Source organism: Megalobrama amblycephala, linkage group LG10, assembly GCF_018812025.1.
Source record: "Megalobrama amblycephala isolate DHTTF-2021 linkage group LG10, ASM1881202v1, whole genome shotgun sequence".
NCBI classification, from domain to species: Eukaryota; Metazoa; Chordata; class Actinopteri; order Cypriniformes; family Xenocyprididae; genus Megalobrama; species Megalobrama amblycephala.
In genome coordinates this window covers 11787330-11813813 of record NC_063053.1, presented here as the reverse complement: position 1 = coordinate 11813813, position 26484 = coordinate 11787330, and the positions used below count along the sequence as shown (strand labels likewise).

The 26484-nt window shown below is 37.6% G+C and overlaps 1 protein-coding gene across 5 annotated transcripts in view; it reads right to left on the bottom strand.

Moving 5' to 3' along the window:
• cep170aa (centrosomal protein 170Aa) overlaps positions 1–26484 on the bottom strand; it is a 52224-nt gene that overhangs the window by 1801 nt on the left and 23939 nt on the right. Inside the window, exons 7-19 of one of the 5 annotated variants that reach the window (XM_048204588.1) lie at positions 25183–25320; positions 19754–20212; positions 14445–14986; positions 12746–12847; positions 11892–12027; positions 8849–10345; positions 5849–5896; positions 4510–4750; positions 2065–2245; positions 1786–1962; positions 1513–1601; positions 349–442; positions 218–269 (exon numbers count right to left, since the gene is read on the bottom strand). In XM_048204588.1, the coding sequence (XP_048060545.1) occupies positions 218–269; positions 349–442; positions 1513–1601; positions 1786–1962; positions 2065–2245; positions 4510–4750; positions 5849–5896; positions 8849–10345; positions 11892–12027; positions 12746–12847; positions 14445–14986; positions 19754–20212; positions 25183–25320 (3756 nt within the window). The remainder of the gene's footprint in view (positions 1–217; positions 270–348; positions 443–1512; positions 1602–1785; positions 1963–2064; positions 2246–4509; positions 4751–5848; positions 5897–8848; positions 10346–11891; positions 12028–12745; positions 12848–14444; positions 14987–19753; positions 20213–25182; positions 25321–26484) is intronic. The other 4 variants (XM_048204589.1, XM_048204590.1, XM_048204591.1 and 1 more) reach the window with 4 other exon arrangements.

Below are 26484 nucleotides of genomic sequence, written 5' to 3'. Positions count from 1 at the left end.
CAGAAAGTGTGAATTTATTCATCATCAGTTGAATGATGTAATTTAAATACATATTATTTAATATAATAATTACCAAAAAAACAGCATGTCAAAAATAGAAATGTGCTGCACGAAATGCTTGTGGACAGTTTAGATGATTAAGGCAAGCTAAATTTAGTTACATTGTGCAGCTGTTGCATTTAGTGTAGACATGTAAGAAGCTAAAAGCAAGTCTTACCTTGAAGCTGTTTTTCTACCCTTTTCAGCTCTGTTAGTATAGATGAAATGTCCTAAATGACACAAAGAATAATTAGAAAAAGTACAGATCAACATCAATTACTGTAAGGTATTCAACATTAATGAACTTACCTTGTTTGTAGTTTTGGGAAGTGGAACTTCATTGTCCAAACAGAGTTTACTCTCAATATCATCCCAGTTCCTGTCCTTGTCTTTGAACAATATCCTTTAAAATAGTGAATAAGAAATAAGAAATTAAAAAAAATGTCTTTTAAATGTTACAACAGGTAAAAAACACACACATATATATATATATGTATATATATATATATATATATATATATATATATATATATGTATATATATACACACACACACACACACACACATTTAAATAGTCTGGTTAATTGTTTGCTATAATTATATATATATATATATATATATATATATATATATATATATATATATATATATATACATATGGGACTAACTTGCAGGACTAACTTATAGCAAACCATTTAACTAAGTGTGTGTGTGTGTGTATATATATATATATATATATATATATATATATATATATATATATATATATATATATATATATATATATATATATATATATATGAGATCTTAAAATAGCAAAACACTTTGTTGTAAAATATAGTACTTTTGGCAAAATGAAAGTAAAAAAAAAAACTACAATATTTAGTGTAGATATATAAAAACCCAAATTAAATGCTTAAAGTCCCCATGCAGTCAATAATTTTATCCCTTAAAACTCATCTTTCATCACGAAAATGTCATATTTAAATGTTTTTTTTTTCCTTGAAAAAAATTCTAGGAATTAAAAAAATAAATAAAAATAGCTTGAATGTAACTCTACACCCTCGCCTCATTTAGTATACGCGGTTCTATGAATATGCAAATTAGCCCCGCCTCTGCTCACTCACTCCATCTCAGAGATCCACTCATTGATGATCACACATTGACGTGATTGGTTACAAGGTAGTTTGTGACGCACCAGCGATTTCAAACCGTGTTTTTGAAACTGTCTTTAGATCATTGCAATTAAGGAGAAAATACTCACGATTTGTCTTAAAGCACATTAAAAACACCACATAGACATATAAACAACATTAAAAACTTGATTTTCACCACAGGGGGACTTTAATATAGTATGGAAGGTTTAACGTAGGCTTGCTACATTTGATTTCTGTAACATTTTCAGCAATTATAGAATGACCCTATAATTTGGTTTGATGAGCAACACTGTACACATTTTATTCCATGACTGACCTTATTTTGCCAGCAGTTTTATCTACAGACTGTCGGATTTTGGAAGACAGTTGGGAAACCGACGTCAGCAATAAACTGTCTAGCACAGCCTACAAAAGAAGAACCAGCAGGACCTTGTTAATCAATAAGTTATCAAACAAACAACATCCAGCCAATAAAACACAGAGTTAATTAAACTTAATGGCATCATATCGGTTTTCATATCACCAGTGTGCTGAATTCTTTCATCAAACATATTCAAGATTAGGTACGTTTAAGTTAAGAGGTTCATACCGGTCTCACCTCATCCCGGTTCCAGGTACGTCTGCGCAGGGCCGCCTGAGGGTCCAGGCTGTCCGGGGCGCGGGGACGAAGCTCCACTGGTCTGCCATTGACCTCTGAGGCTTTGGTGTGAACTACAGGGGGAATCTTCCTGAAGTTTAGACTTTCGTCAAAAACTCTCTCTACCAGCTAAAGACAAGGAGAAATAAAGGCAAAACTTATTATGAACAAGCACCTTGGCAACCAAATAAACTTCTTTGAAATTGTTGGAAGTCTAATGAAAGGCAGTACCTCCTCCCTGGTGTCGATGGCGGAGCCTGGCGTGGTCGCGGCTGTGCTGGCGGTGGTGCTGGGTGCGGTGCCGGAGGAGCTGACCGAGTCAATTTCGCCTGCCACGTCATGGATCTCCCGTGCCAGGATAGCCAGGTCCTTGGCAAGGTCCTGACTGATCCTGCGCACACAGGGAAATAACCTGTAAACTTTCAGATGGGTGTCTAGAAACTAGGGGTGCACAAATACAGACACATCATGCAAACTCACATTAGGTAGTCCCTACTCAATTCATGCACATATATGCAATCCCATACCAAATGAATGTATTGTATGAATGACATGCATCACATGCGTCATATACTGTATACAAATATAATTATTATAACATAACATGCTACCATTCAAAAGTCTGGGGCCATTGCAATTTATTAAAAAGAAATGTATACTTTTATTAAGCAAGGATGCATTAAATTGATCAAAAGTGACAGTAAATATATATATATATATATATATATATATATAAAAATGTCAAATAAATTCTGTTCTAAATACATGCTGACATTTATATTGTCAAAAAACTTTATATTTATCACAAAAAAATTACCACAAAATTAAGTAGCATTGCAACATTGACAGTAATAAGAAATGTTTCTTGAGCAGCAAATCATCATATTAGAATGATTTCTGAAGGATTGTGTGACACTGAAGACTGGAGTAATGATGCTGAAAATTACAGGGATAAATTAATTGAATATATTTTTTAAAAATACAATTTTAAATTGTAAAAAATTTTCACAATATTACTGTTTTTACTATATTTAACTTAAATAAATGCAGCTTTGGTGAGAATAAGAGACTTTTTATAAAAAAAAAAAAAAAAAAAAAACATTTAAAAAAATCTTACCGACCCCACACTTTTGAACGGTGGTGTATATAATAGTATAACGTTAAATGCATTAAGGATAGTTAATTCCTATGACATTCAAATGTTGAAAGAGGTTTCAGAATAACCATAAGGTGGCAGTATTGCTACATGAACAGATCACAAATGTGGCTGATGAGGCATACAGTACATGGATTATTAAAAATGCAATGTCATTTCATTTTTGGTTAAAAAAAGTGTATAAAATTAACACAGTATTTCTTTCCTCATTAAAAACACATAGAAACGCATTTTACACACAGAACAGTATGAATAGTGCTTTTGAAAAATGATTAAAAGCATGTCCACTCACAGGAGATAAAGACCCCAGTCATATTAAGAGTCTAATAAAAGCTGTTTAGCTAAAAGTCAGTAGATAAAAGCTGTTTTACATTGAGTGGGTCACCTCGTGCTGAGATCATATGATCAGCTGAATTATTCTACTTGCTTTACTTTGCTAACTCAAACTAACCATGGCTAATAGTGTATTTCTACAAGGGCATTGGTAATTGAAAACTTTTGCTGTTTGAAATTGAGAGAGAGAGAGAGAGAGAGAGAGAGAGAGCTTGTGATCAGGATGTATTATTATGTGCCCTGCAGCAGTGGATTTGAAGACAGTCTCTCTTGTTGCAGTTCCAGCTGTGACTAATGCTATATGAGGATATCTCCTGAGATAAAAGACTATGTGCCCGCATGTAACACCACCTCTGAGCACAACAGTGACTGGCCACTTTTTCAGCGGCTTTAGTTCTCAGTGTATTTTGCCCATTCATTTTCTCCATAGGGATTTCAAAAGAGTCTTTAGTAAAGTGATCTTAAACCTTGAACCAAACAAGCCAGTTCCGAGATAAATCACAGCCTGTTTTTCCTGTTTTTTTTTTGTTTAAATGTTTACTAAATGTTTACTTATATATATATATATATATATATATATATATATATATATATATATATATATATATATATATATTGTGATAAATATAAAGTTTTTTTGACTATATATGTCAGCATGTATTTAGAACAATCAAATCCACAAATTTGTTTGAAGAACTAAATCAATTGCCAGAGATCAATTGTCACAATTAGTAGATCTGGCATCTGTCAAATCATAAAAATGAAAATTCGATCATCATTTACTCACCCTCAAGTTGTTTCAAACCTGTATGACTTTCTTTCTTCTGCAGAACAAAAAAGAAGATACTTTGAAGAATGTTGGTAACCAAACAGCTAATGGCCCCATTGACTTCCATAGTATGGGGAAAAATGGGGCCATCAACTGTTTGGTTACCAACATTCTTCAAAATATCTTCTTTTGTGTTCAGCAGAAGAAAGAAATTCATACAGATTTGAAATAACTTGAGGGTGATTAAATGATTTTCGGCATGGTATGAAAAACGGACCCCTGGACCTTACTCTAATTCTACATAAAGATGACTACATCACATGATTTTTCTATAAAGTAAACATGGGGCATTTGAGAAAAACACTTTTTCAGACAAAAATGTGTTTGTTCGTATGACAAGGACAGAATTGATGAGTACCTGGCAATCTCCTCACTGTGAGCAGTCCAATCTCGAATGTACTCCTCCTGTTCTCTCATCCTGTTCTTGAGGAGGAGACCCCCAGGGCTGGTCGTGACCGGAGCGGGACCACCCAGCCTGCTGGTGCGAAGGGTGGTGCCTGGCCGCAGGCGAACGTGTTTGGGAGAGTTCCGGTTGGAGCCAAACTCATCCTCAGAGGTAGAGGCGTATTCAGGAGGCAGCCGTCTCCACCGGTTATTAGCTGAAAGGAGAGAGAGATATGATTGAAATGTTTGCAGAAATGAATTAATAGTGAGCAATAAAGTTCCATATGAATTGAGGGGTGGTTAGGGGTATGCGCATTTCAAAAAAGCCTCAAAAACATTTAAGAGCAGTTAATGTATCAGTATATCTGTCAGTATTACACACACACACAGTCTCCAAACTTCTTGCATCTCTATTACATGATGCAACAATCTTCTTCCCCACTAGCTCAAGGTTTATTAAAATGCCAACTAAAAGTTATAATTATATTAAATGATCATTATACAACAACCTTGTTGTTGTTTCAATTTAAAGTTTGTTTTTGTACTTTACACTATAATGATTCCCATAAAAACCTTGTTTCAAATGGGGATGGAGCAAAGATAGGTGTATTTATCAAAATTATGTATAAAGAGTTTAAAACAAAAGAGGCTGAATATTGCAGTTACCCCTGCAGATATCAAACTTGTTAAAAGCAAACAGCAAAGCTCTTCAGACCAACTATCTCTAAAATATGACACTAGCAAGTGATGAAAAGGAGTTGATGTTTTAGTGGTTAAAAATCTGGACTTGCATTGCAATTTAAAAGGGTGTCCTTCATGATCTCCAATGATGAATGTTTTCTTTGCGCCTGTGAAGCTATGTTTGCTGTCATGTTGTTTTAACTTTGTGCCACCAGGGGGAAGGTGTTTAACATCTGCTGACCATCATTTCTTATTGCTCAGTGCTTGCATCAGCATATGAGACAACTTTGCTCTGATTTTGACTGTGTGGCAGTAATGGACAAACATCATTTCAATATTAACAGAATTCATTAATTACTCAAAGTTTCCTCAGAGCAACTTTACTTTTAAGCACTTGAATATTAGAAGGCCTACGTCTTTAAAGACCTGATATCTCTCTCTAAATGTTAAGCTGATGAGCTTAGCTCCTTTTCATCACTGCTGAGTTTGATAAAAAAGCATAAATTAAAAAAAAATGAAATGGCACATTGACTAGAACGGCATTTAAAAGCATGCTGAGTTTCAGTTTCTACTGTTTTCATTGTATGAAAACCCAACACACGCACACACACAGCCCAGAGATGGTACAGTACCCATGGGCTCCTCCTCTGCGAGAACACTTTCAGGCTCAAGTTGAGTTTCTGTGTAAAACGGGATCTTTATAAATATCACAGGCATGCAGAGACAGACAATTACAGACATACATTACTAGTGGTGACACCGATCCAGTCCACATGAAACATCACAAAAATGCACTATTAAATTCTGCTGAATACTAAACATATCATTTTAAGCTCAGTTAAAACTTATTAATGATTCTCTTCTTGCATTCAAATACTATTACCATTTTTAAAGTCGGCATGAAATGGAAATTCAACCTATTCATTCATATATTTACTAAATGCATGTAATCTTTCTTACAATATACCTCAAGTTCACATTCAGATCTGCCTCCATCCAATCAACAACTGATGGATTGAAGTCCTGTCCTATATTTTTTTATTTTCAACAATCCATTTCACTTGGATACACATCAGAATATGGAGGGAAAAAAATTCTGTTCCTTCATTAAAAGCTATTTTAAAAGCTAAACGATTACCAATAAACAGTAAGATTCTGTTTATTATAAGCGCACGCTGCAGTAATATCTTCTGCTCCTTTAAATGCTCAAGATCCTTATCGGAAGGATTCTCATTGGCTGCCAATATTTTTATTGTTCATCTGTGTCATTACAGTTTTTACAATTGCTAGGACACATTTCTCAATACTTGGGTCACTTTTTCAAAACTCTTCACACACTGATTACAACAGCAGTCTATGTGGGCTAAACTGTGGATCATTTATCAATGCTTTGGCACAAAACGCATTCAATGACAACATCTTTCTCTTTGCATGAATTCTTTTCTCACTTTGACTCTAGCACAACACAAAAATGAACAAGACAGAAATTTGCAACATTTCTACAATAATAACTTATTGAAATATATTCTGAATCTGAAAAATCAAGCACCATCAAAGTAATTAGATATAACTGAACACCTACACAAGTGTTAGTCTTTCAATGTCATTACCACCCATTCAAAAGGGAAAAACTGAGGAATAATTTTGTACTGTAATGTAAACATTGGATATGTAACATATACTGCAGTGAATTACAAGCAGTAGAGAGTGTAATTCTAGTTTTGTAAAGAAATTTGATTTTAGTATTTTTGTTAGTATTCTTTAGGTCTGTGTTTTATGATTGACAAAGTGTGCTTGTTGGGTGAAAACCTTTGCTAAAATGTGTCCTAGCGATTGTAAAAAACTGTAACATTATTGTTGTGTTGTGGACTTAAAGGGGACTTATTATGCAAAATTCACTTTTGCATGGTCTTTGGCTATAAATGTGTGTTGGCAGTGTGTGTACACAACCACCCTATAATGATAAAATCCAACCACTCCTTTTTTTTTAATCCCCATAAATCATAAGCAGTGTCACAGAACAAGCCGTTTCCAGATCCTTGGCAGTGTGACGTCACGTTAGCCACAGGCCCCGCCCACGAATGTTGACAGACACTGCCGTTTTAACATAGAACCGCCCTGAGCGAGTTCACAGCGAGTTGTACACAGTCCGCCATTGCTGTACTGACAAGAATGTCTCCCAAGCGTTTTAGGTGTTCTGTAGCTGGATGGATTAATCCACATAGCTCTCTCCATTTACTCCCGAAATCTGAGCCGCTGAAGACGAGGTGGATTAATTTTGTTTTTGAAGAAAATGCTCCCTCAACTCTACAGATATTTGTTTATGTCTGCGCGAATCAATTCACACCGGACTGGTTTGTGAACGAATGTCAATACAAAGGGATAATACAAAACAGAGGTTGTGCTAAAAATTTGTTACTCAAGGATAGATCAGTACAAACTGTTCGTGATCCAGCTTACAGCCTCCAGAGTGATACTGGATATGACAGTAATGAAGGTGAGAGCACTTTATTACAGTTCATCGGAGTTGATTTACGGATATAACGTTTACCAGTTTATTAAGCACCACCTGAAAAGGCATGTTTGTTTACTGTTAGTTGTAGCGAGTGTTTCTGTGTACTTCACTATGTATGTTGATGATAATGCAAGAGAGAAAGAGTTTATGGATAATATTTTAATGCACACTTGCACTGTGTTTTATTAAGCTTTTACAGTGATTTTCTAGAGTGAAAATGGACATCTTTTGTGTGAAGTACAATAAACATCATAAAACTCATCGGTAAAGTTGAACGGGGTCCGGTACAACAGGCTTGTACTAATATAGTGAATAAAAACAAGAAGACAATATAAGTTATAACCGTAATTGAACTAAACTATACCTGTTCTATCTCCATGCAGCATATATTCGCAGTTTCTGACAGAATATTGCGTCCTGACTGAATCCTGACACCGGAGAATCAGCTCTTGAAGCTCCGCCCTCTTAGGCCGAGCACAGCAGCTCATTTGCATTTAAAGGGACCACACTGAAACGGCGCATTTTTGCTCAAACTCAAAAAGCGGTAATTTTATAACATGCTATAAAAAAATTATCTGTGTGGTATTTTGAGCTAAAACTTCACATACACACTCTGGGGACATCAGAGACTTATTCTTATTCTTGCAAAATGGGGCATAATAGGTCCTCTTTAAATTAAAACTTTATACTTATAATTATTATTATGGTTATAGTCTTTGGTGTTAATGGGCCTTTACTATTACTGTTTTTTAGGAACTTTTTTTTAAACTTGACAAGCTGACCTAAACCCCCCGCAAAACTAAAGCATGCAGCATGCTATCAGCATGCTAATTAAAGCCCTGCTGCTAAAAACAGATAAATATATATCTGAATCTAAACTAGTCAACCTCACTAATTGAGTAGTCAGTTGTCGGACTTCCATCGCTACTGCATACTCAGTACTCTGATTTGTTTCTTTATCTGAAATGAAAAGAAGATATGGCATCCAAACAAATTACCTCACTTCAACTGGCTTCTGCTAAGCTAGCAGGAACAACTAACAATTAGCAAACATTTCTGTAACGTTTCCAATCATGCAGCAGCTACATGAGTATATTAATATTACATTCCTCCTCACCTGTTGGGGTGCTGTTGACAGGTGGTGTCTTCGGCTTGGGGTCCGTTAGCTTTGAGACACTATTAGCCCTCATGCGTGCAGTTAGCTTGCTGTCCGCTACTTGTTGAGTTGTGCTTCTCAGCCCCAGACGAAGCGCCGTCTCTGCCGACAAGCGTGTTGCTGTGGTCCGACTGACCGTGGCCTCTGAATCACTCCGTGCTGAAAACGAGCCGAGTCTGGTGCGTCGTGGTTGCGCTAGCATGTCAATGCGTGACTGCGCCTTTCTTCCCGATGGTGGTTTAGAAGTGGAACTGGTGGTGGACACCTCGGATGCCACTGAAACCCTGTCTGCATCCGCCAGGTCTGTGTCCGACGTATCTCCGAGCCGAGCCCTGCGCAACAGAGATGCCCTCGTGGGACGGGGCTGTGGAAGACCAGCCTGCTTCACGAGGGCCGCGGTGCTAGTTTGCAATGTTTTGCTGGGTTTTGCGGACCTTGCGGATTTGCTGGTATCAAGCTTGGACTGTAAGAGGTCATCAGTGGAGGTGAAGTAACCTTTGGTGTGTGAACGGCTGGAATATGTCTCCTGGTCCGAGGACAGGATGTCTGAGATGGGTAACGAGGACGTCTGGTCGTCATCAGTGAGATCTTGGGATGGTTGGCGGCCACGGGAGGATGTCTGTACTGAACGGCGAACATCTGAGCGGCTTTCTGTAGTCTTGGTCTTGGTCTTCCTCTCCAGACGCTCTCTTGCACTGGTCGTGGTTTTTGATGTGGTGCTCACATTGCTTTTCTCTCTATAAAGGCTGCTAAGGGATCGTCGCTTCTGAACCGCCTTACGATCGGCCTCGGCTGCTGCCTGGCTGACCGTGCTGGCTGTGTCGATATCAGACTCTGGGGATAAAGGGCAGGCTGGAGGACAGCTAGGTGGCGTTACGGGGTCCAACTTTTTCTCATCCCGGAGTTTAGCCTCAAGGAATGCCATGACAGCTTCAGTGTCTTTGAGAAGAGTCGCCGTATCCATGCTGCCCACCGAGTCGCTTCGCTCCCTCCCGCCGTTCTGTCGGTTGATGCGAGGAATCAGTTCTATGGGGACGTTACCGCTGGGCTTCTCAATGGTAAAACTACCCTGCCTCACCAGCGGTTTCCCAGACCTCTCGCTGTCACTTCCTTTACTCTTGTCCTCGGAACGCCTCCTGCGACCCTCCTCTGATGTTCTCCTCTCTCCACTTCCCAGGGGGCGGGCAGAAGAATGTTTTCCGGTCTTCCCGTCCTGTTGGATGCTCTTGGATTGGCTAGACTCAATGTCCTTGTTGTCCGGAGTGGTAAGGCTCTGGCCATCACCTTTATGGTCATTGTGGCTTTCTTTTTCCTGGGGTTCTGTGTCCTGCTTCTCACCGATTTCAGAGCGCTTGATCTTCTCCTCAGTTGGAAGCTGCGGAAGAGTCCTTCTTTTGCGCTCAGCTTGGCTGGAAGTGGTGGAACCGGTGCTCTTGATAGAGATGCCAGCATCACCATCTGAAGTAGGAACAGAAAATACATATTATCGTAATGCAAACATATATCCACTACTGTTCAAAAGTCTGGGGTCAGTAAGATTTTCTTTTTTAAGAAATTAATACTTTTATTCAGCAAGGATGCATTAAATTGATCAAATACTGTACTTTTAGGCCACATTTACACTGCAAGTCTTAATGCACAGATCCGATTTTTTGATCATATCCGCTTTTTTTGGACGACGTGCTTACATTCCTTTTAAATGTGACCTGTATCCGATGTATCCTTTTTACACTGCACTTGGCGAAACGTACCAAAAATAGCGTATATGATATCCCTACGTAAAAATAATACAAATTCTTCACGACAGTATACGAACGCATCTCCGCTGGAAGAATAATACTCGGGTACGGGTAGATATTTGTTAAACATGTCACAGCTTCTGGGTTCGAATCCACTGTCCTATACTAGTTTTTTTGGTTTTTTTTGTCGTTAAAACCAATGCGTTCATCAGTGATTGTATATCAAGGACAGTTGCAAGTTTTGTTTTTGTGGTTTCAATGGAAGGAATATTGTTTTAGAGTATCCACAACGGGACTGAAGCGCATGAGCTGTCGTCACTGACAACAGCGGCAACGAGCACGCCGTGTGATTTCAAGAGAGCAACACGTTTCAACGTCAGATCGCCTTATTTAACACAAATGAAATTAATAATCTGCCAGACTGCCAGTCAACTAGAGATGTGCCATTTGTTATAGGTATGTCTGAACCACGAAGTGTTAAAAAATCCTCACTTTTCAATGACGCAGGAGTCGCATTTACAGGGGAACATCCGATCTGTCCGCTTACACTGCAGGCGCAAAAGCACATATCCGATTCATATCCGATTTATAACCACATATGAATGAGGCCTGAAACCGATCTGTGAAAATTGGAATCCATGCGTTTTTTTCCTGCTTACACGGTCATGACTCAAATCCGATCTGTGCCACATGGGAGGAAAAAATCGGAATTGGGTCACTTCAACCATGCAGTGTAAATGCGGCCTTAGTCTTTGAAAAAATTTATCAATATTAAGCAGCACAAGTGTTTTGAACGCTGATAATGAGAATTTTTTTTAATAAGATAATAAGAGTTTTTGAGCACCAAATCAGATTTCTGAAGGATCATGTGACACTGAAGACTGGAGTAATGATGCTAAAAAATTCAGCTTTGCCATCACAGGAATAAATTACATTTTTAAATATATGAAAAAATAGAAAAGTTATTTTAAATTGTAATAATAATTCACAATATTACTGTTTTACAGTCTTTTTGATCAAATAAATGCAGCCTTGGTGAACATAAGAGACTTCTTTCAAAAACATTACAAAAATTCTTATTGACCCCAAACTTTTGAACAGTAGTGAACATATACATTATAGAATAATGTAATGGATAATCCATGGCTAGATGTGCATTACACAATTTTAATGATCGATACCATACACATTATTGGGTAATGTTACAGATTTTTTAATTTAGCAGTATTTTTTTAATATTGGATATATACAATTCACTAAATTACCTCGCTCTTGATGAACAAAAGGTGGTGGTTCGGCTCCAGAGCCCTCTGGGTCTGTTCGTGTTTGATTAGCAGCTAAACTGGCCCACTGTGAAACCCAGCGAGGGCTGCCGACTGCAACCGAATCCTCCACAAGTCTCTAAAAATGAAGTAAAGATGTTCTAATCACTTGACTCATCGCTGCAATGGTTGTCTGTGGTACAGTCCTGCATACAGTGCTATGGTACAGTCCAGAGCTGATGACCTGGGTTGTGTGATTTATAATGTCTTTTCCAAACAAACTACACTTATTTGATTATGTTAGCCTGAGTAAGCACCACTATAAATAGTTACCCAACAATAATCAGAAAACTTGAGTCTCTGCTCATATTAGAGTGAATACTGGGTGTAAACATGGCATGGATCCACAGCAAGGATTCAAAACAAGGATTCTTTTGTAGCCTTACTCTTGTGTGTGAGTGTGTGTGTGTGGATATTGCCTTAAGGCAGCAGACTACTACTTCTCATTCCTGAACTAGGTCAGTGAGCAAGTGGCCAGTTTTCTGCCTAACAAGGAAGTGGTCAGTGGTGGGAGTGACTGACAAAGCACTGGGTCAGTATTTCTGAAAGTTCTTTCCAAGTAACATCAACCCGAATCATTCAAACTAGAATGTGAAACGCAGTTTCTGTTACATCTGCTGTTTGATTTCAACAAACATCATGCTGCAAATTATGAAAACCTGTCAATGTTACTTCGACAAAAGACAGCTGTCTGTAAATTACACAAAATGCATAATAAGATAACAATGGATAAAATAAAAGGTAGTTTATCATACGGAATATATGTAGACATACTGTATGTTTACTTCAGCCTTTACCTCAGTTGCAGTGGAACTGAGCTTCTTGCCTTCCTTCACTTTTCCACCTGCTTCCCGTTTCTCAGGACAACCAGGATCCTGAGAGTTCTCCACCCCAAACACCTACACGTGACAAACACAAAAACACACGTAGGAGAATCAAGAGCTGCTGCGCTCATCAGCGAGCTGTGACACAATGGCAGCACCTATGTGGCGAAAAGAGGTCAAATAAACACAGCTGCACAGACTCCATAGCAACAAAGCCAGAACAACATCTTAGGAAGGAACGAACAGGAAGTATTAATATCAGTTCAATAGAGACACCTTTACAACACAGGATGTTTAAAAGTAAACTAACGTCAGCTTTATTGACAGTCACTCAGTTTAAAACTATTATATTTCTGACTATCTATTTGACTATTTACTTGGGTCATATATTGAATATTCACCATATATTTTAAAATATTCTTGTGCCAATATAAAATTAAGCAATATTGGGAGGAATTTAATCTGCTTTTAATTTATTTTTTAAATGTAATTTTCATTTTTTAAAGTTTCCTAAAGACTTACACTACTAGAGTTTGGGGTCAGTAAGATTCTTTTTGATAGAAATGTTCTTTTATTCAGCAAGGATGCATTTAATTGATCAAAAGTGAAGTAAAGACATTTATAATGTTACAGAATATTTCTATTTCAAATAAATGCTGTTCTTTTGAACTTCCTATCAAAGAATCCTGAAAATGAAAATTTATCACACAAAAATATTAAGCAGCACAACTGTTTTCAACATTAAAATTAATAGTAAGAAATGTTTCTTCAGCAACAATCAGCATATTAAAATGATTTCTGAAGGATCGTGTGACATTGAAGACTGGAGTAACGATGCTGAAAATTCACAGGAATAAATTATATTTAAGAATATATTAAAAGTGATTTTAAATTGTAATAATATCTCACAATATTACTGTTTTTACTTTGTATATTTGATCAAATAAATGTAGTCTTGGTGAGCAAAAGAGACATCATTATAAAATCCTAATGACTCCAAACTTTTGAACAATAGTGTAAAAAATGAGATATATATTGAAAATCACCAGAAGACTGAAAAATGTTAAGAATTTTTTATTCACCCCTCATTCATTGCTGAAAACCACAATGGTTCCATGGTATCTTATGATTAAATGCATGAACATTCATAAACACTCCTTAAGTAATAGCACCCAGACGTGCATTAAAAAGCAAAGCTTTAAAACTCGCTGAAGATGAAGTGAATAATGGAGGAGTTGATTGGTTGGCCACATGAGAGCCATTATAAAGCCATTATACAGAGCTTCACAGCAAGATGCACTCAAACTGCTTGATGTTCAGAGACAGGATAAACACAACATTCACAATGCACTCAGCAAAACATGTTGGAAATCATTACAACTCTTGTAATGTTGTATAATGATCGATATTCTACTATTTCTGACCTCTAACCTAGTATTAAACTTCTGCATTCAGTATAGCTATCCATTTTTTCCTCAAAGGGAAGTGACTCTGTTGTCAGCACGAGTCTTGTGAATAATGATGAGGTTTAATGGCAGGGAAACTCCACCATTCCACAACCAATGGATAAGCACTCAAGTGTTTAACAGATGAAAACACGTCAATATGGTTGTGTGTCAGACGATATCTTTAGGGTTAGGGTTAAATAGGGTTAAAAATGAAGTTGTCATACCTTATCGATCATTCGCCTTGCTTCCTCTTCCTCAGGGTTGCTTTTATCCAGTTCAATGGTATACGTGCCCTTGTCGCTCTGGTCGTCGTCTTGTTTCTGAGCCTCATCTGTGGGACTGGGTTGACCAGTAGCAGCAGGGTTCTGCACCACCTTTGGCTCCTCCGATCTCTGCTTGAGCAGGAGTCGAGCAGCCGTGGGGGCGACCGCCGCCAGGGACGATGACATGCCCTTGCTGCCGTCCGCTGCTGTGGCGACGACCTTAGGATGTGAGGGTGGTGCAGGGCAAAGTCCTTCCCCTGCCACGCCTCCGAGCAGCGGTGCGGTCTGTGAAAACGAGTAGGAGCGCCTTTTGCGTGGGTTATCCTCGTCATAGAACTCAATCATGAAGGCTGTGCGGCTCACAGAAGACGACCCCTCTGTTTTGACCCGACCAACTCCTGCAGCTCTCAAGCGCTCCTCCAGTGCGGCGTGGCGTTTGCTGCCAAAGCGCAATCCCAGGCCGTTCTCGGAATCGCTCTGCGTGCCATCCTCGTGTTTACTGCCTGTAACGGAAGATCGTTTTGAAGGGTTACGGCAAATCCGAACACAGAACAGGGCAGTGCTTTCAACCAAGCGTGCAACTTCAGATGTAAACCTAACCAGAGCTAACACAAAACCCCCCATACGATTCACCCTGAGGCTGTGATGGGCGTTAAAGCTGGGCTACAAAACCAGTTAAGTCTCTGGACGCTACCTAATGCCCTAGTCTCAGTGAGAGCACAGGAAAGAAAAGGCGAGGAAATAAGAGGTGGAGGAGGGGGTCGTCTATTCTTCAGCTTCATCGGCTGAGGAAGCAGCATGCAGTCAGAAGTGACAGCCTCTGCTCTGCGAGACTGGGAGAAACAACTACACCACTTCGACAGTGGCCTTTCACGCACAACCCGTGAAACAAAGCAGCTCTTCTGTGTTGCACAGCATGTTCTTTGAACGAGGAGAGCTGGCCCCACCAGCCCTCTATGAGTCAGACTGCATTTACTCCAACTAGTCCCATAACACCAAACAAACATGTGTATTAAATTATACAAACATGGGAATTAACTTTTATTATTGTTTCACTGCCTCTAGTTCAAGCTCTGTATAATGTACAATACCGTTCGAAAGTTTGGGGTTAGTACGATTTTTTTAAAAGAAATTATTACTTTTATTCAGCAAAGACACATTAAATAGATAAAAGTGACAGCAAAAACATTAACAATGTTACAAAATAAATGCTGTTCTTTTGAACTTTTCATTAATCAAAAATTGTATCACGGTTTCCACAAAAAATGAATAAGCAGCAAAACTGATTTTTTTAAACATTGATATTAATAAGAAATGTTTACTGAGCACCAAATCAACATATTAGAATGACTTCTGAAGGATCATGTGAAAATTCAGCTTTGCCATCACAGGAATGAATTACATTTGAAAATATAGTCAAATAGAAAGCAGTTCTTTTAAATTGTAATAATATTTCACAATATTACTTTTTACTGTTCAAATAAATACAGCCTTGGTGAACATAAAAAAAAGTGTTTGTTAAATTGCTGTCTATTGAGGAGGTAGAGAGCTCTCGGATTTCATCAAAAATATCTTAATTTGTTTTCCGAAGATGAACGAAGGTCATACGGGTCTGGAACGACATGAGGGTGAGTAATTAATGACAGAATTTTCATTTTTGGGTGAACTAACCCTTTAACAAACTATCATAAAGATGAAAACAAAAGAACATAAAACAATACTAACGAAAACTAAACAGACTTACAGAGATATATACAAAAAAAACCCAACTTTTAAATATTTTCAGTTGATGCTGTATGGTCTTATTTAATTGACCTCTCAAGCCTGACTTCAGACCGTCTATTCTGCCCAATTAGACAGGAAGGGGCATTTGATCAATATACAAAACAATCAGCCATAGTTTGCTATTTGCAAGTGATTTTTAAGGGCAGATAAATCTGAAATCAATGACACTACAATAATATAAGTGAGCAAACAATAAATAACTTACACACTTAAATAAATTGTATAACTGAGTATGTTGAAAACATACTCATGAAAACAATTTCAGCACCTAACTAAAAATAAACTGAAATTGAAAACCAAAATATGAAATGAAAAACTATATTAACTCTGCTGAGATCATGAATTTGAATATTTATATAATATTTTACATTAATTCTAATATGCATGTCATCTTTTAGTTTCCATCTCCAGTTCTCCAAATTCCAATACACTATTTTCCCACCTCAAACAAGAAACAAGCCCTCAAATGATCAAAACAAGAATCAAACTCACCGACGGACAATCGAAACAACAATTGAAGTCACCAGTTCTCAGATCGCACCCAACAAAACAAACAGCACCAATGCAGTTCCCAAAAGACAACCGCAAACACAAGCACTAAAAAAAAAAACCACGCCTGAGACTGGAAAAACCGCATAGTGTACCAGCCTTCAGCAATTATCAGTCCTGCTTAGAGCTCACACGTGGATTCATACGCTGTCAAATTCATATGCACTCCTTTGGCTGCAAAGCACACGCTCCTCATAAATTAGCACCCGTCTCATTACAGAATCAAGCGATGGAGAGCTGAGCGGGCTTTCCTGTCCCAAAGCGACATGCTGCAGTTTTCACAAAGAAAAGTCCTACCGGAGGGAAGCATCCCATAGAAGGAGATGATGATTTTGTTTTAAATCAGGTCTTGCACAAATGTAGATCTCATTCTCAAAGACTAGCTAAACCACCATACAGACCGATCAATAGAACGTAAATAAATGCAGTTCTGCTACGGCTAGAAAAATGGCTCCCTAAGGAGAGTTTAAGGAGAAAGTGGAGCGCTAACCGCAATCTTTGCTAAGCTCTGTCAGTGGGTGCAAGGAAAAAAAGGGTTTTAAAAGTGCTAGGTGGCAGATAATCCTCTGGAATGGGAAATGCAGCTGACGCTACACAACCTGTCTACCGGCTGGAGAGTTCAGCACAATCTGCTGATGTCATCATTACTGCATCCCATTAACGGCCTTGAGAAATTCAGAAAAATTTAGAAATTTGGGAGTCTAGCTAATGAAAATCAGTGGATGGCTATAAGATCTTTCATTAATCTATATGATTCTGTACATTTAATTGTATTGAATGCTCACAAAAATGAATCACTGCATGATTCCACAGCACTGCTCATACATTTTTGAAACAGAGAATGGCAGAAGTGAAAAAAGAGGCATTATCTTAGGAAGCTTCAAGCTGACAGAAAAGTCGAAACTATTTTTTGCCCCTTCAGGGCTCCTGAAATAAGGCACTGTGTACTTCCTCTGTCACATACTCATCTCTTCTGTGTACAAATAATCCATCTGATTATTTTATTATTAAAGGTGCCCTAGAACCAGTTTTTACAAGATGTAAAATAAGTCTAAGGTGTCCCCTGAATGTGTCTGTGAAGTTTCAGCTCAAAATACCCCATAGATTTTTTTTTTATTAATTTTTTTAACTGCCTATTTTGGGGCACCATTAACTATGCACCGATTCAGCGCGTGGCCCCTTTAAATCGCACGCTCCCTGCCCCTCCGAGCTCTCGACTATAATACAGTGCATTTACAAAGTTCACACAGCTAATATAACCCTCAAATGGATCTTTACAAGATGTTCGTCATGCATACTTCATGCATGCGTCGGATCATGTGAGTATAGTATTGATTTGGATGTTTACATTTGATTCTGAATGAGTTTGATAGTATGCTCTGTGGCTAAAGCTAACATTACACACTGTTGGAGAGATTTATAAAGAATGAAGTTGTGTTTATGCATTATACAGACTGCAAGTGTTCAAAAATGAACATAGCGATGGCTATCTTGTCTCCGTGAATACAGTAAGAAACGATGATAACTTTAACCACATTTAACAGTACATTAGCAACATGCTAACAAAACATTTATAAAGACAATTCACAAATATCACTAAAAATATCATGTTATCATGGATCATGTCAGTTATTATCGCTCCATCTGCCATTTTTCGCTATTGTTCTTGCTTGCTTACCTAGTCTGATGATTCAGCTGTGCACAGATCCAGACGTTAATACTGGCTGCCCTTGTCTAATGCATTGAACATGGGCTGGCATATGCAAATATTGGGGTCATACATATTAATGATCCCGACTGTTACGTAACAGTTGGTGTTATGTTGAGATTCGCCTGTTTTTTGGAGGTCTTTTAAACAAATGAGATTTACATAAGAAGGAGGAAGCAATGGAGTTTGAAACTCAATGTATGTCTTTTCCATGTACTGAACTCTTGTTATTCAACTATGCCAAGGTAAATTAAACTTTTGATTCTAGGGCACCTTTAATAAATTAAAAATATAAGTTTAATTTCATTTTAATTAAGAATTGACCATTGAAATCTCCCTTATGGATTTGAGACATTAAAATCATTAGGAAATTTCCTGCGGATGACTAGCGGTGCCATCAAAGAGTGGTACAAGGTCTCTTTTAAAAGCCTTCACACTCACTATACCTCGGTGGAGACAAAAACTGCCAATCTTTACCTGAACACTGCATCATCACAAACCATCTGAAGGCACACTTCTTTTAAGATCACATGACTAACTACTGTAACAATCCTTAAATTGTCTTTTATTTACCTCCATGTGTTATTTTTTCTGTGGAACACAAAAGTATACATTTTAAAAGAATTGTTTTGCAGCTCTTGTCACACAATGACATTTCATAGTGAAAAAAAGAAAAGAAAAAAAAAGCACAGTGAAAATAATAGAATAATGTCTTAAATTTTGCCTAATGCCAGTTTATAGTCTTCATTGGCTGCCTACAAGCAATGTCTACTTTGACCCGCTCTCAAACACTGTAGCTGTAGCTGAGGCCTGGAAGAGTTTGGTTTGTGTTGTCGACATGGAAAAACCGATACCATTGTTCATATCAATGTGTATCAAGCTCTGATGAAATTCAGATATGGTAATAGGAGTTTCGTTTCCGACACACGCTATAAGCGGTAGACCAATCACAACAGACCAGGCCGTCTCACCAATCAGAGCAGAGTAGGCTCGCGGAAAGGAAGGGATAAGAGAGACTGTATCTTCGAATGAACCGTTTTCAGACTCTTTGAGAAATAAGGTGATGTGCAATGTATATTAAGAGAAAATGTAAGTTTTTTTGACCTTGAATGTATGTAAACCTATTGTAGGAGACCTCCAAAACAAAATTAGGAACTTTTAAAAGCATAATAGGGGCACTTTAATAAGTTTGATAAAAGTGAATAAATGTATGCAATGAATGGCGTACCTTTAAGCCTCTTGAGGTGAACAGGTACATCACTCTTGATGCTCTTACTGTCCTCTTCTGTGGACTCACGCCTCACTAGAGGAGGGTCATTTTGGGCAAGCCAGTCAGCCACCTTGCTCTCAGATGCCATGATGGCTGCCTGCAGGGTTGTGAGGTCTTTACCGCCAACATGAGGTGTTTTTTTAGGTCGTGGACGAGACACATGATCTTTAATGGTGACCTTCCCTGGGGAAGTATCGTCAAACTCAATGGTGAACGATGTGTTGGCCTGTGAGGCGGCATTGCCAGTGGCTGATTTTGCAGCCCCAGCACCCTCAGTGTCCTTTGTTGGGATCTCATGGATGCTGTTCTGTGCCATTTGTCCCTCCTTGCTGGGAATCTCAAAGTAGCTGGGCTCAGCGCCTACAGGGCCCAGACCATTTTCCTTTGATTTATCACCTCGCTTGCTCTCTTTGCTCTCTGTGGGGCCACAGAAAAAAGGAAGAAGAAAAATAAGCATCTTCTATAAGTTAAGGGTCACAGCCTCAAAGGGAACAAAATCAGATCAGCTAGCTATAAATGTCAAGGCTGTGGACTTGAATCACTGTCAGGACAAAGCCACTGTTAAATTTCTGTCACATGACAAGAATTAATGGGATGGCTAATGGCACCATAACAACTTAATTGGCTGAGGACAGATGCTCTGACACCCTAGACATGGTGCTAAATTCTGGAAATGACAAACAGTATGATAAATGCTACCCCATATTACCAATTTTCATTCTATTAGCTGGCTGGTTTAAGAAAAAAATGACAGTGTCTGATATATAGATCAGAGGTTCTCAACCCAAGGGTTGCCAGAGATGGAGATTTCTGTGAACTGTACCTTATTTAAGGCAAAAGTTTCAAATATGTTTTATTTTTGAGCTGTACTTTAGTCCTATATATATATACAGTATTAAATATTTAGCTTCTCTTGTGTTTAAAATATTAAAAAAATATAAAAATATTAATTGTTCACTACAGTTTTTTAAAATATTTTTTTATGTTTTTCTCTTATGCTCACCACATCTGCATTTATTTGATCAAACATCCAGTTAAAAGAGTAATAATGTGAAATAGTATTGCAATTTAAAATAACTGTTTTCTATTTTAATATATTTTAAAATGTAATTTATTCCTGTGATGACAAAGCTGAATTTTCAGCATCAGTCTTTCAGTGTGACATGATTCTTTCTAATTGATTTGCTGCTCGAGAAACATTTCTTATTATTATCAATGTTGAAAACAGTTCAATATTAATAGTGCTTAATATATTTTTTTCCAGATTCTTCGAGGAAGTTAAAGAGGAAGTTCAAAAGAACAGCATTTAATAATGCATCTTTGCCTAATAAAAGTATTAATTTCTGACTTAAATTGCAAGTACTGTCTGCCTGTACTTATTTGTGCAAAGCAGCATTTAGTGCTTTTGTCTACATTAAAACTAAAAAAAAGATGGGATTACAACACATTTTAATAAGGGTCATTCACACAGGATGTGCTCAAAACTTCAAGAATGGAGCATAACACCATTTTTCAGAGCTGAACTACCTTTAACTTGACATGGCATCTAAAAACAGCTCTAATGTAGACACTGAAGAAAAAAAGTTAATAATGGAATTTACTAAATAGCACATTATTCCTAAAATGAATCAAGGAGCAAAAAGTTTGAGAACCACTGGTTTAAACTTATATATTTACAGGTCAATTGTTCATTCATTTCATTGAGGTGTGATTTCAAAGCTCAATTTAAAGAAATATTAGTACTTTAGAAAATACTCTACTGTTAGCAACAGGTGCACAAGTCATTTACAGGCACAGCAACATTTTCCAAATATGATGTCATCAGAAATGCATCTGAATCAGTTCCACTTAAAGTTCCACAATTACACCCCAACATTTATGTCTAGTTAATCCTCTGACTGATACAACCTATCAGAGTGCAGCTGAAACTTCCTATTTTTAAAAATACTTTGCACTTCCTCTTCTAAACCAAAAGCAAAAACGCTTCTCTTTATCCTCTCTTTAACAATTAAATCTCTGATAAACCAGAAAACTAGCCAGTCAACAGAAAAGCACTGAATATAATTAGAATTCTACTTTACTTAACTACTGTGAAATCAATTTAGTTGAACCAAAGACCCTTTTTAAAGAGGCAAAAGGTCTTATAAAGGTTTTCTAGTAAGTTAACATACAATTAACTATGCTTAATAAAGCACAACAACTCAAATACTCAAAATACTTACACATCTAGCATATGTGGCTGCCTCTGTGATGAACGGCGCTGGTGTCACAGAGGAGAAAGCAAACACGCCTCCGTGACAATGGAGATGGAGGGGGCTGGGCCTGTCTACAAATGAACCTATTCACTTCTTAAGGGAGACGGTTCCCTTTACATTCTCTTCCTCTTCCTTTCCTACGCTGGCTTGTGAGTCCCTGCCTTCGAAAAACCAGCCTTGACTGCCGCCTAAAATAGCCCTGGGAGGTGTTGGAACTTTGATGTGGTGGACTGTTGCATGAATGATTCTCTCTCTCTCTCTCTCTGTGACAGCACAGAGGTTTATCAAGTCTAAAACAAATAATGCTGATTCATTTGGAGCCTCTGCCAACTCTGCCGTCTCCTGAACCTGAGTCTGTCTTCATTGCCTGAACAAGACTGCAAGGTTTTGTCAAACAATGCCATTCAGTGTGCCAGAACTACCCCTTCGAGATATATTTACCCAACATTCCCTCAGAAAGAAACAAGGCTTCTTCTGGGAGTAGATTTTGTGTCTTTGAACAGAGACGGTGCTGTTTTGAGTGAATTAAATTAAGAGGGCTCAAGGGCACAAGTGCTTTAAGATCTTTGATGGTCTATTCTGGGGTCAATGATAAAAGCAGTACACATGATAAAGAAATAAATCTAAAAACCTCATGTTTATGGTCATCTTTGTCTAATAACTGTTATTATACCTTGTTCATAATCTTTCTCAGTACATTTACATGTGCAGTTATAATCAAGCTACAGTGGGTTACATGGACTAACTCTCTGTTTAAGTATATATATGAACAAATATTTGATGGATAAAACACTTTACCTGTTACCTCTGCCTTTACCTCTGGCCATGTTTACATGCTGGACGAAGCCGAGCTAAACCAAAATGGTATGATGATGAAGTGCACAATGTTTTTTTCTTGCTGTATTTTGAGTGCACTTGTCTGGTTTAGTGTCTATAGCAAACGTGTGATGTCCTGCTGTGGTAAAGCCTCAGTAATCTACAATCCCATTACTCTTATACGGAGTAGGTTAATGTGATTTCAGACCTCTGGATCAGAGCACACTACAACATGCCAGTTTCAATCGGCAGCATATTTTATGCTCTCTTTTTGGATTAAACAGCATTCAAACGCTTCATTTAAGACAACTGTCCTTTTTGGTCTACATCTGCTCAAACTGTGTTAGTGAGCATCTCCATGTGGCTGCCTAATTAAGCTACGTGTGGAAAAATGATTTATTCTCGGCCATATATGGACTAATCAGAAATGTTCTGGACATTTACGTATGTAAAGATTGACATATATATTTTTGAGATTATTGTTAAAGGTGATAAAGAGGATCTTTTCGTCGACTGAGAAACCAAAGACTGTAATGAGCGCATGCGTAAGAACAACCCCCCCTCCTTTCGAGGGAACGCCTCCCAAAACTCATGCACGAGTATTGGAACACGAGTGTTTACCACCGGCATTCGCTGTGTCGTGTTAGTGGATTCATTATGTCGGACTCACCGCAGGTAACTCATAATCTGCAGTTGTTACTCCTGTCTCCTGACAAAAACATTGCATGCGGCGCCTGTGGAGTGTGGAAAGTTACTGGAGCGCGCAGCCGTGCTCGTCTCTCACAAGGAACGTCACGGCAGTGATTGACAAGCCAGAGGGCCAATCGTTTACGCGATGATCCCCTAAACGATTGGCTGATGTTTTTAAGGCCCTACCTCGTGCACAGATGATGTATATTAATATTATTCCTTTCAGTGCACCTAATAAATAGTCTTTTATCAGTTAGTAAAGACAGTTTGAAGTAATATTGCAAAAATGTATAAAACAAAACATCCTCTTTAGCACCTTTAATCCCCCCCAGTAAAATACCTAAAGATCCAAAAAACAATTAAACAAACAAAACAACAAGATACATGCACTTAACTTAATTCAAACTTAAATGAAGATACACTACTGTTCAAAAATTTGGGGTCAGTTAGATTTTTAAAAATAAATTAATACTTTTATTCAGCAAGAATGCATTAAAATTATCAAAAGTGACAGTAGCATTTATAATACTAAAAACAATTTCTATTATGTTTTAAATAAATGCTGTTCTTTTGTTCTTTCTATTCATCACAGAATCCTGAACAAAATCTATCATGGTTTCCACAAAAATATTAAGCAGCACAACTGTTTTCAATATTTGATAATAATAAGAAATGTTTCTTGAGCAGCAAATCAGCATATTAGAATGATTTCTGAAGAATCATGTGACAGGACTGGAGAAATGATGCTTTGCCATCAAAGGAATAAATAACATTTTAAAATATATTACAATAATATATTAATAATATTTCACAATATTACTGTTGTTACTGTATTTTTTATTTTAAAAATATGTAGCTTTGGAAAGCATAAGACTTCTTTTTAAAATAGTGTAAATTCTTTTTAAAAAAATCTTTTAAATAATCTAATTTTGTTTCACAAGTAAATTTAATTCATTTTTAAGTGACATTTGACAAAATTATATTTTTTTATGAAAAACCAAGACATAAAGGCCGTTTTTTCTCCAAGGCTAGTGTATTTTTCCAATTGTTTTGAATGGGAGCGCTGCGTTTTTAAAACAGCGTGAGCGTCTATTTCAAGATGAGTTCTGAGCGCTCTGCGTGAAGAATGTTGAACTTTGGGTAAAACGCAGCGCTCATCACTGTCACTTTTTACATAGTCGTCCAATCACAGTGGAGGAGGGGCGGGACAAATACAACACAGACAAACCGCCACATTCTCCTTGTACAACTTTAACAGATGACAACAAATATAATAACAGAACAAAATAATTTAAGAAACAATACAGAAACAAACTATCTGTGAAATGAGGTACTAGTAACACTTTTGCAGATATTCTGTATTTAAGCAAGCAAAGCTCAACTGGGAAGAAGAAAAAAAAAAAATGCTGCGCTGCTGAAGCTGTCTCAAACGCCCAAAGCTAGGCATTTGCAGCAGAGCGCCTGGCATTTTCAGGTGGCTAAAAACGCTTTGGTAAACATGCGGCCAAATACTAGATATTTGAACTGTATGCAAAATCAAATACAAACTATTCTAGTAAAACAATCCAATTAAAAAGATATTTTGTGTAAACAGGAAGTGTTTAAAAGGATTCAGGGATGTCTTACCTGTCCCACTGTTCTCCTGCTTCTTTCCAGATGTTTTATTCTCCTGTTTAAAGGAATTTTCATCATCTGCATCCCCATCGCCCCACCAGGATGGCTGTCCATACAGTGGGGTTCCCCTGTGCATGGCAGCTATATCACCTGTTAAAGAAAAGAAAATATCAGCTTTGCTTTGAGGACACAAGAATTATTGTACATACAGTATACAGTACACAATGCTCATTATACACAATTTATTACATATACATACTGTATCTTTACATACAGTATGTCACTGATCACAACATGTTTGAATGAATGAATAACATAACACTTTACAGTAAGGTTTCATTTGTTAACATTAGTTAACAAACCTGAACCTTAATGTTATAAACTAGAAACTAATAAGTCTGTTCCTGATCTGCGGAGGGAAGAACACTTCCATTTGCACAGGATCACTCTTAAATCAAAGTAATTGGGAAGAATGCTTTTGTTGTACATAATATTGATTCAGTGCTGCAGAGTCTCTACAGAACTAGAAGTAGTTTTATTCATGTGCTATTCACAGATGCATCATGCAACTTTAACAGGCGGGGGTTAAGGGACTTTTGAACAAGCCTGACAATTAGCAGGATGAAATAACCAGGTGGCAATGAGATAAGAGCGCATGTTAAATGCTACCCACCCTCGAAACACTGATGGCTGGAAAACAGGCATGGGCGTAGCGCTGTTCCCTTCTCTATTATTAAATACCCAGCACTTCACGACAGGGCTGAACCACAGTTCTAATTACATAGAGTAACACATAAACTACATGTGTGTTCAGATGGGTTAAAGTCTCAAATAAAACCCATTAAGCTGTGGTTTACAGTGATTTTAGAACAGCTAATAAGGGCCGTTGTTAAGCATGATGCTACATATTACTACATATACCTGGCAAGGTTTCATAAATAAACACAAAGCAACAAAAATGTACTAATCTATTGATAACAAATAATAATTCTTCTGCAAAGCAATGTACTTCTTCAGCAAAGTTTAGAAGAACGGTCGCCAAACAACACCAGGGTTCATGCAGGTTTCAGTAAGTCAAATTTAAGACCTTTTTAAGACATTTTAAGACCATAAAGATTGAAATTTAAGACCTACACGACGCATTACCAAAAAATATTCAAATCAAAGAAATTCTGAAAAAATCATTTTATTTCAATGAATTCAGTCATTGAAAAAGCATTAATTTAATTTACAGATAAAGCAATCACATTAGTAACCTTAAACACACAACAACGTGCCAAATGGGCAGCCGCCCACCCCTCTAGGGGTCAGCCA